This window comes from Saccoglossus kowalevskii, chromosome 6, assembly GCF_978046115.1.
Source record: "Saccoglossus kowalevskii chromosome 6, keSacKowa6.1, whole genome shotgun sequence".
Classification (NCBI taxonomy): domain Eukaryota; kingdom Metazoa; phylum Hemichordata; class Enteropneusta; family Harrimaniidae; genus Saccoglossus; species Saccoglossus kowalevskii.
In genome coordinates, this window is record NC_140646.1 from 30,507,486 (window position 1) to 30,519,505 (window position 12,020).

The 12,020-nt window shown below is 37.3% G+C and overlaps 1 protein-coding gene across 4 annotated transcripts in view; it reads left to right on the forward strand.

Annotated features, from left to right (window-relative positions):
* The window catches only part of LOC100377600 (puratrophin-1-like), a 79,577-nt gene extending 72,725 nt beyond the window's left edge, over positions 1–6,852 (forward strand). The window contains exons 20-23 of one of the 4 annotated variants that reach the window (XM_078006370.2): positions 36–269; positions 653–765; positions 1,520–1,563; positions 3,952–6,852. In XM_078006370.2, the coding sequence (XP_077862496.2) occupies positions 36–269; positions 653–765; positions 1,520–1,563; positions 3,952–3,973 (413 nt within the window). In that variant the 3' untranslated portion in view covers positions 3,974–6,852. The remainder of the gene's footprint in view (positions 1–35; positions 270–652; positions 766–1,519; positions 1,564–3,951) is intronic. The other 3 variants (XM_085500354.1, XM_085500353.1, XM_085500355.1) reach the window with 3 other exon arrangements.
* Positions 6,853–12,020: the final 5,168 nt, after the last annotated feature.

Below are 12,020 nucleotides of genomic sequence, written 5' to 3' on the forward strand. Positions count from 1 at the left end.
TAAATATTTACATTACTTTACTGCATTTGTTTTAGGCTCAAGATCACGGAACTCAGTCGCAGAATGTAGTTTTGATCACTCAACACCTACAAACAAACGACCGCTTTCCATTATCTCAGTCAGTAGTTCGTCATCAACGGGATCTGGATCATCTATCGTCGGGTCTTTGGCGTTGGCGAATTTTGACACGTTACTTTCAACAGCAGAGCTGCCTGAGGAGTTTATAGAAACAAAACATCGACATTCACTTGGAACTGTTCATTCTATTAGTACGTATTTAATGATGGCTTTTAGTAACATATTTTAGGTTATAATTGTCTGAACTTTACCTGAACATGTAATTTACTGACAAAATTGAACAAAAAATAAGTTTGAAAGGTTAATCCTTAAAAATAGAAGATTTATATTATACTTGAATTTTATCATATTTTGAAATTTTTTTGTTCAAAATGGCCGCCAAAGTTTATTATCAAATAATTGTATGGTATTATTAGTCGCTGTGATGAACGAAACTTCCTGTTTATGAAATAATTTGCTCGCCTAGCAATTTCCCTCCAAAATACCACAAGTGTGAATGAAGATTGATTGCAGGGACCTTCTTAAAATTGTTAACTGTGTTTGATGATCTGTTGTTTTGGTTTCATTCCCATAGGTGGTAATACGAACAGCTGTTCTGAAGTAAGTTATCTATCTACGCCTGTGAATCGTTATAATAGTAGAACTAATCGCACTTCTAATAGCTGTCCAAATCAACATGTTACTACTGTAAGCATATATTAATTGCTTTCTCTAACAATGGCATATCTGCTTTATTTTATTAACTCATCGCAAAGTTTAATCTGCACCACGCTACCAGGTTTGGACAGTACACAAAACATTCAATTTGCATCGACTAACAATAACAGTGTGAGAACAATCCTCCCCCCTCCCCTCCCAACCTTCTAATCATTGCACGATCACACCAACCAAAATAAGGTAAAAAAATCAAAAGCAAAGTTGCTTTCACTCCAGCTTGGACTGGGCCCATCGTATGTATCTTTAATGTGCGTAATGATAAAATGCAAACAAAAGATATTCAAAATGTCTTGGTAGAGGGCGCTAGCCAACCTAGCACAGCCGAAGCATCTGCTGAAAACAATAGAACCAGGGTGAGGTGATGGGAACAATGCATTTCTGATTAGTCAGTTTTTTACTTTTTGGTCAAATTAGCACTGCCCACCTTAGATGCGATTTTTTGAAAATTTTGAATTGTTCTTCGGGCTGATTGAGAAGTGTTATTTATTCTCTTGCCAAGAAATCTCAAGCTAACTGAAAAAAAACACACCTATAAACTCATTATACTACTGATACATGACACTATAAACTCCTTATGTTACCAGTAAATGACATCATAAACTCCCTTATGTTATCGACAAATGACACCATAAACTCCTTATGTTATCGACAAATGACACCATAAACTCCCTAATGTTATCAACAAATGACATGAAGAAGTGTTTTTCTTCCACTTTTATTACAGAAAAAAAAATCTATGTCAAGAAAGTGGAGCTTACCAAATTTAAGGTGAATTTAAATTCGCAAAAAAGGTCTACAAAAATAGCTCTCCCATCTGTTGGCTGCAATTTTCCTTACCTGCACTGTCTTCCCATCTATGTAGTTTATTACTATTAACTTTATTTGCAAGGACTGTTCAAAATGTTTGCATGACAACAGTGTTTAATGTACGATATACTTCAAGTATGCATTTGTCATACTTTTGTGTTTAATATTCAAGTACACACCACAATAAAAGACATGGTCTATATCTATGATAATACTTGTCAATTACAGACCCTAGCGATGACTGTTACCGGGGTATTTTGATTACAAATGCGATAATTGCAGAATGGCTACAATGTAACAAATTGCATACAAAAATAAAAAAAATTTCTGATGGATGCGGCTTTAATTGGCGCAAAAAATTTACAACATAAACAGATTATATATACTGTAAAATACTCTTCGCTTGGAATTAATTTTCGCTATTTTCGCTGAAGGAATGATTCATTGAAAATACCTTTTTCCCTATATTTTACATTCAACTCGTCAAAAATCAGTGAAAACAAAACCAAACAAAACATCCAAAATGTCCTTTCAGCGAAAATTGATTCCAGCAGAAATAAAGTATTCTACAGTACAAGGTAATGTACATTGATCCTGTATAATTATTCAGCACTAGAGACTAAATCTCTTCTGTAGCTGAATTACTAGGTCTATTTAGTCCAGCACTTTCCTTTTGGCAAATTTAGCTCATCAGAGAAGATCGCAAAATTCTAAAACAGTAAACCGTTCACTTGGATTCTCGGGACAAGAAGTCGGTGTCACCTATGCTCCGAGCTCTGAAATCGCAAACATTGCAAGCAGAGAAACAGTTATGATGTATATCTGACATTAGATGCAACGTACTTATAATGTTGTCGCTGTTCCTTGCATGAGATTTGTTACGCATTTTGTACTAATATTTATTATTTATTCTGATACTTTTTAATAGACAGCATCTTGCAATTATTTTCTTTATTCCTGTACATCTTATTTTTATTTGCTTGTACATTTGAAATGCAACCCCATAGTTGATTATAATACCCGGTATTTTCTCTATTAGAAGTGCATATAAACTAACAAATACAGCGGGATTGTGAAAGAACATGCACTACTAATAGAGCAAATACAGTATTGGTGACTTTAGCAGTTAGAAGCATTCATAGTCAACATTGGCTTCAGTTTAAGTGTGTTATGACAATTGCACCATTTGAAATTCAACACAAGTTATTTCTGTATTTAAATTTATCGCCTTTTATGTGCACAAACTCCTTGTAAAAAACAAAAACTTGCTCTGAAACATCAAAAATGAGGACATCACTTGTGCTAAAAAACCAAGAATGGTGACAACACAAAGAATGATGACATCACTTGTGCTAAAACACCAAGAATGATGACATCACTTGTGCTTAAACACAAAGAATGATGACATCACTTGTGCTTAAACACAAAGAATGATGACATCACTTGTGCTAAAACACAAAAAATGATGACATCACTTGTGCTAAAACGATGACTGAAGTGCGTAGAATGATGACATCAAATGCTCAGAGATGTAAACATCCTTTCGTCTTTCTAATAAGGGAGTCAATCCTTGTCTTGTGTACATATACTAGATGTTTACAAGAACGTCCAACCTCCATGTTTCATTTCACAAAATACAAGTGTTTTGTTTAGTTATTTGTATTCAGAGTGCTGTCACACACAAATTAAAACAATGTCATAGATAAAAGATATCGCCAGGGTTATAATTAAATATATATAACACACCATTCTTTTTAAAGAATTAATCAAAATGTAGTTCCGGAGAAGTAATTATATATTAGGTACCCGGTAGTATAATTAATTGTAGTAATTCCATGCTGATACTGATTTACTTCCTAGACTTCAGTGAAACCAACAAACATAAACTCTGAGAGAAAATAATTCACAGTACATATCTGATGGTGTATAGATCTCTTAATATTGTGCCACATTACTGAAAACACTCAAAAAATCCAACTATTTACCAAATTCTATTTTTGCGTTCACCTCACAATTCTAATAAACATTTACACTGGATTGAGATTTTTGAATTTGGTGCTTTCATATTAACATACAGTAACTGACAGTACAGTGCATGCATTGTTATGCTAATTAGTTAAGATAATGCAAATTTGAATAGTCATGTGACATTCCAAATCACATGACCCTCTTAAGTCACATGATCACATGATCTGCATGTTTTGTAGTAACTTCAGTTTCGTTCATGAAGCATGCACAAAAAGTTATTTTTTTTTAAGTTGCACCAATAGAATACTTACCATATAAATTTACAACAGCAATTTGTTATAATTCAGCAAATGATAACTCAAGTTGTTCTCTTTATTGTAGGTATAATTTGATGAAGAAATGATGACTTGAGGTTTTCAAGACCTGCAAGAGTGCCAATACTGCCAGACGCTGAGAGAATGTTACAAAAAAACTGACCTCTCCACATACATGCGTTATTTTCTGTCTTCTATGCACGTACTCATTCTATTTTAATTACTTTTGTCTTTGTCCAGTTCATTTTAGTTATTATATAGTCAGGTGTTAGTCTGATAAGTCCGGCTTTACAGACCCCATGCTTGAAACAATTTCCCTAAATGTCCCATGATGCAGTGCATGATCACTTCATGGGTCGTTTCAGACAACAAAATGTGCAGTATAATAATTTTATTATAAGTACCAGTGTTTCCACAATTTTTTCTGCCACTCTTCAATCACACCTCCTTTCTAAAAATATGTAAATATGTACAATTGTTTTTTTTAGATATTTTATTTTAATCATATAAATTAGATGATTTAAACACATTATTTTTGCATTTATGTTGACAGTTCTTCCATATTTTTGTTCTATAAACAGATTATAACTTTTTATTGTATCTGTGACATTTTGTATATTAACCAGCAAATTGCACTATTTGTTATTATGAACTACTAAAGTTTTTTTTATTTGATTGGCCAGTGGATGCAAGGTCACATGACATTGAGCAACCAATCAGAGGATAATCTCAAACATGTTTGCACACGGCACGCTAATGTAGCTTTCATTTATGTAAGATGTCAGTACATCACTCACATGTAATGAAAAGTTATCTGTATATGAATAATAAATTGTTACTTATACAAATTTGGCCCTTTGGAGAAAAATAAGGTGATAATGAAATCATAAATCCTGATCCAACTCTAAATTTACAATACATGTACAGTTTGGGTTGATATAAAAATGTCTTTTGAAAGGAATCTGCTTTACACGAGTTTTATGCTAAAGTCTGAAAATGTTTACCTCTATGATATGATTTCGAGTAAAATAAAGTGTTTATTTTGATATAGCTTACACAGCCGTTTGTACTGTGTGGCTGTCGAGAATCTATGGGCTTGAAGATCGTCAATTTGATTGACAAAGCTGTCATCCTTGTTTTAACGGCTGACATGACATTAATTTTCCATCATTCCAAGGTGTCTTAGGAAAAGTTTGGCAGACCTACAATAGCTAAATTCTAAGCAATGATCGTCTCAATCTAAACCACGCAATGTGGACCCTGGTACTATCTCAGTTTGGTTTCGCTTGTTTTTCTGTTTGAAAACAATTTGGGATGCATTGATGTAAATGAATACCATATTTAGCTCCATCAGGCCATATCGTAAACCATAAATTGCATTTATTGTGTACTGAATCATTAAAGCGGGAGTCGTCACCTGCGCATGCGTCAGATGGCCGTAGCGTGTCATTGTTTACAAACAAGTGCCTACCCATGAGCCTTTTCGTTTTTATTGGTGTTATCGTCGCTTGGGACTCAATTCCTGTGTGTGCGCAGGTGACGACCCCCATACTTAAAAAAATAGGACATAATTTGACCATTGGCATGTATGTAAGTGTACACGCTTCTAATCGAGCAAATATGGTATCGTCCTTAGATTCTGAGGTATTTAGAGAATATATGGTAGGGTTTGCAACCAGAAACCACTTCCTCCTATTAAAATGTGCCACAAAACTTAAAATCGTAATAACTATGTTGCTGAATTTCAATATTTTAGCCATAAAATAGCCTAATTCGTTGTTTCAAAATAAACCACATCTGTTCTTGCACATTTTCCAATTCGCTCATTCCATTCCAAGATAAAAAAATCTTATTGTACAAAGTTGTAAGTTGTGCATTTGTTTCTCGAGAAAAAAAAACACATTGGTTCTCATTTGAAATATAAAGTAACCAATTTATGTTTATGGCTGTACAAATGGATATAAAGTTCCGCTAACGTACATTTTTATTTTGGTCCAACTTTTCAGACTTTGATGTAAGTGGAGTCTAGTTGTAAACTGTCCTTTTATTATGTCTAGTTTAAGTTAAAATATTTTATTTATTTGTTGTTGTTTCTATATCAGTATCATTTATGAATGAACAAAGTGAATTTCAACATTTGTATAAAAAAAAGAAAGAAACCCATTTTCATGCAACTTTCTGTTTTAATAACTGTTGGTGCAGTGTACTTATAATAAAACAAATTTATGATATTTAAGGAAATCATGTTTCTGCAAGCAATTTAAAATGCCAACAAATTTTGTTTTGAATATTGTGCACTCCTGGTATTTTTGACCTAAAAATTTTAGGTTACACATCCTGGTACTTTTGACCTAAAAAGTTCAGGTTACACATCCTGGTATTTTTGACCCAAGATGTTTAGGTTACACATCCTGTTCAGGGTGTGTTCGCATCGCTGTCTCAAAATGCCCTGGGTCGCCATCAAGCCTGCACACTTTTCGTTCAATTGCTATCACAACTTGCGTGTAATTTTCTCAAACACAAAACGCAACAGGATATGGTTTTGAAATAAATTTCATACATTTTACAAAAGTTTTGCTTGCATAGCAACGATTCGATTAAATCACTTGACACTATTTCCTCGTATTATATTCACATACACAACTTTGTCAGACAAACGTGTCACTCAGGGCATTTCAAAGGCAGCGACTCAAACACACTCTTGATCTTGCATACACACAAGTCAAACCTGCTGGTAGTTTTGGTTTTTTGTTTAAATCAAACTTAAAGTGGTTATATGGATCAACCGGTATCACATAGAGCATGCAATTGTTCACTTGATGGGAGTTTGGCTAATCACTTCAATTTTACTAAAGTAAAGCCACACATTCTACAAAGAAACAATAATACATTTGAACATTGATGTTTATAGTTAAACCTGTTATTACTGTATAACAATGTTGAATCATTAAATTTGAATTTTAAGTTACATTAATGTGTGTTTGTAGAGTGATTACTGTCTGTCGTCTATTGTGATGTGGAGTTACTGTTGTACAGTGTTTTCCACAGAACATTTCCAGCACATTTTGCTATGCCTGATTCGTATGCAGATTAGACACGAGGCTTTGCCTTGTTCAGGTGTTCAATAAATCAATACACTACAAGCTTGGCACGTTTACCATGAACATTTTCTATCGCAATTTTTTGAACCCAAAATTTAAGTCAATTTTCAGTTTCACAAAAATGTTGCTATTTTTTCCCAATCTTCTGAAGAAAAGTGCAGACTTTATAAACTGAACCAATTTTGACATTTCATTAGAGGGAGTGCATAGTAGAGCCATGTTTCTATTGTCCCATAAACCATCTGTAAATGTACCTTGTTCTGGTACTTCAAAATGCATTTAGTGAATCCGGATTACACCTTGTGCGAATTGCATTTGTGGCAAAGTAACTATGCCTTCTTCCTGATAGGATATGTAGTAAAAAATTGTATTTTTAATTGCAGTAGTGCAAGCTTCAGAATTTGTTTCCATTGGTCTCGGTTATTTGAGTTATTGAATACCAGTATTTGCATATTCAAAATATAGCAGGTGAACTGATGCATATTTATGATCTGAACAGAAACACTATAGTCTGAGATCTAAGGACCAATTGCAGGTATGGATCAGGGTGCTGCGATTATTTAAACACTAATTCTCGTGATTAAATTTATTAGGTACACAAAACATGCACTTGCTACAGCTCTCTCCGTCGACCCTACGACCAGGGGAGCAACGGCGTACCCTACTAGTCACGTGTGTCAGTGGCTAATCGAGTCAATTGCTAATTGGTTCGCGACACCTGTTCATTCATCACACGGATACTCGTCCAGCATTGTCCAAGTGCGACCTCGAGGTTACGTAATAGGTACTTTCTGTACGTGTAGTGAGTGACAAATGCGGCTACCCACTGGGCTATAAAACCTACCTCTGGGCTGTTATCAATTTATACTATAATAATAAATTAATACAAAATTACATAATAACAAGCGTGTCCTTTTAATAATACAGTTTCTGATATGATCCAAACACCTCGTGACATACCCCCATGCTAAGATGTAACCATGCCATTAAAGATGGTATTATGGTTACATCAACAATACAATTCATTGAGGTTACAGATCAGGGAAACTACATAAAACAACCAATCACTATATTACATTCAACATCATATTGGCTATTGTACTAAAACTTCAGGATTTCTGCTTAAATAATCTGCCCCTAGATTATGATTACCCTTTATACTAATTACTCCATAGGAAAGGGATTGAAGATATATAGCCCATCGCATAATTCGACTATTAGAAAATTGAGCGGTTTTCATATAGACTAGCGGCTTGTGGTCGGTTTCAATCCAAAATTCATGAAGGTATAGATATGGCTGAAACTTTTTATTCCCCAAACTATGGCCAGGCATTCCTTTTCAATCACCGCATAATGCGACTCTGCGTGGCTCACCTTCCGGCTAGCATATGCCACTGGAAATGCGACATCGTCATAACATTGCAACAAGACCGCTCCAAGGCCCGTTTGTGAGGCGTCTGTCCGTTGAACGAAAGTTCGCTCAAAATCGGGAAGTCGCAATACAGGGGGCATTACTTGAAATATTTTTGAGCTGTTCAAATGCCAGCTGATGGCAAGGGTCTCAATCGACTTTCCTGGGTTTACCCTTCTTTGTAAGTTCGTGTAGAGGTGCAGCAATGGCAGCAAAGTTAGGAACAAATTTGCGATAATAACCCGCTAGCCCCACTAATGATCTAACGTTAGTTACAGTCAGGGGTCCCGGAGCATTCTGCAATGCACGAACCTTTCCTGGGACTAGACTCAATTGGCCTCGCCCCACCACATGGCCAAGAAAATTCAAGCCGAGTGAAACCAATATAGCATTTTGATGGTTTAGCCGTTAAGCCCACCTTCTGGAGGCGATTCAATACATCTTTGAATCACTTCAGATGGGATTGCCAAGTCTTGCTATATATCAAAATGTCATCCACTAAACTAACAACTTCTCCTTCAGTACCCATCAGAGCTGTTCGCATAGTGCGATTGAACGTACTGGGACTATTTACAAGTCCAAATGGAAGGTAACGATATTGGAAAAGACCCAGTGGGGTAAGAAAACAGTTTTGGCTTTCACCTCAGGAGCCAAAGGTATTTACCAGAACCCTTTAGTAAGATCAAGTTTGGTCAGGTAATTACCATCAGCCAATTGTGCAAATAATTCCTCTGGGTTAGACATTGGCTCAGCATCAAATATTGTGATCTTATTGAGCTTTCGGAAGTCTGTAAAAAATCGAAGACTTCCATCAGGCTTCTTAATAAGCACAATGGGTGAGCAATAAGGTGAATCAGACAGTTCAATGATTCCCAGTTCTATCATATCACATACTTCTTTAATCACAGCGTTACGTATTGCAAAAAGGGTACTGTATGGTTTAGAACATATAGGGTCATTTGAGGTCAGTTGTATGTCATGGCACCCGATGTTCGACTTTCCTGGTATGTCTGAAAGTGTAGCAGTATATTCTCTCAATATCCCTTGCACTTCAATCTGGGAATCGCTAAGTTCAGGGCCCAAATGCACATCTTGAACGTTTTCTTTACCGTGCAGGGGTACTAATTCTATCAAGTCCCCATTAATGTGCTCTGGACCTTCTATGCCATGGTCGTTAGATGTGACTTCAATCAAGCCAGTAGACACGCACATAGGAGTGTCCTTTAGCACAGTTGAAGAATTAGTGTGTATGTTCGTGTTTGCATTATCATCCGTAGAGTCTCTTACCTCGTACTTCAACAGATTGGCATGGTACAGTTAACCTATACCATCCTTTTCTATACGATAATCATTCCGCCCGATTCGTTCTTTAACACAGTAGGGTCCTTGCCATTGCATCCGCAGCTTATGAGCTGTAGGAAGCAACAACAGTACCATCTCGCCTGTGTTGAAAGATCTGGGTTTTGTACGTTTGTCAAAATGGACCCTATACGGATCACTGGACTTCCTCAGTTCTGTCTGCACCACTTTACAAGTGTCCTCCAATCAATTTCGTAGGTCAATGACGTATTTATATGTACTTTTAATTTCTGGGTTGGTGATCTCTTGTCCATAGCTCCCGCAAGATGGTCATTGGACCCCTTACTGTTGTCCCATACAACAGTTCGAATGGGGAGAACCCCAAACTGGCTTGCGGAGCTTCTCTGTATGCAAACAATAATGGTGCTATGTAACGGTCCCAGTCCCTTGGTCACTCTATACATGCGTTTGAGCATGGACTTAATAACGCCATTAAAACGTTCACATAGGCCATTTGTTTGTGGGTGATATGGAGTTGTGACGAGCCGTTTAATTGACAGGAGTCTACTAACTTCTTGCATAACATCACCAACAAACTGGCGACCTTGGTCATTGAGAACCTGTTCAGGTATACCAACACGACTATAAATAGTAACCAGTGCTTCTGCTACTACTTCAGTAGAGATCTTTTTTAGAGGTGTAGCTTCAGGATAATGGGTTGCGTAATCAACCACTGTAAGTATATATTGGCACCCACTAGTAGTAATTGGTTGGATTGGCCCACCAAGTTCATGGCTACCTGTTTGAATGGAATATCAATTAAGGGCATGGCACTAAGTTGAACCTTTCCGACTCTACCTTTGGGTACAGTATGCTGGCAGGAGTCACATGACCAACAATACCGTTTAATGTCATCATGCATCGCTGGCCAGTAAAATTGGGAAAATATCTTGTGTTTTCTGTACACCCAAATGTCCCCCCAAGATGGAGTCATGGCCTAATCTCATGACATCAGATTGAAATGTAGAAGGAACTACCAACTGACTAATAATACGCCCAGAATCAAAATTAGGTGATCAAAATTTTCGGTACAATAGACCTTTTTTAACATGAAAACTAGTTATATTTGATTTTCCAGTTGCTACCTCTGTTTTCTCAGCTGCATACCTAAATAAACGCTTTAAACTAGAGTCATTTTGTTGTAATTCACGCAAACTGTCGGGGGTCACCACAAGGTCATGAGTCTTGAATTCTGGTACCACCAACTTTTGCGTATGCTTTTTTGTCCGAGACTGTGCTCTTGTCTCAACACCACAAGTATTTCCAGCCCACTAGACTGGTCATTGGCACCATCTTGGACAGGGGTCGAGGAGTTTGCTAGCTAACCTTCTGCCACCTGTCCCTCAGGATTGCCACCCGTGTTCACCATGCCAAGAGCATGGCCAGGACTTGCACCTACATAATTGGTGCCATACTGGACAGGGATTAGGGAATCTCCCTCAATCCTCTGCCCCTCAGGCAAACCAGCCGTATTCATCACACCAACTGTATGACTGGGAATTGCACCCACAGGAACAGTCTCAGGGGTGGCCACAATTTGGTCCACCTGACTGGCCCCTCGGGGTCTTTGTGTTTGGACACTCATACCTGTGTCATTAGAAATTTCACCTGAATGTTTTGATTTAGTGACATTCACGTCACAAGGAATTTCACCTCAACTATAAGTACCACAATGCCGCTCACATGAAGTGTGAACATCCATTGCTCCCAGAACATTACCTATCAGCACATCAAAGAGGGGTCTGGTCATGCATGCAGCTTTGACAATTCCAGTGTAATACGGAGTGCGGACCTCCAGCTCGGCTTCAGGGACTCGTTTCATGTACCATCAGCTAGTACACAAGTATGATGTCTACCAGTGAACTGTGAACTGTGAGGGACGTACCAGGTTCTTTCGAATAACTTTATGTCCATTGACCATGCCCTCGGCAGTGGGCAATTTTAGTCCCGCAACCCGTTTATCGAGTTCTATCACCTCTGAACATGTGACAAATGTGTCAACAGGTTGACATGTTGAATGTGTGTTGGTGGTAGTTGCATATGGTATAATGATGCACGTTGATGTAGCAGTGGTTGGGGAATCGAGAGAAGGAGTCACATTTTCTACCTCAACTCCACAAGCGACTGTTAATAATTTGCCATCTTGCCCAAATTTGGCATGACAGTCTTTCCGCTTATGCCCGACACGTGAACATCTGTGACACCTAACTGGTATGTACCCTTTCTCTGTTTTGCTTGTAACTGGTGGAGTTTGTGATTTCTGGG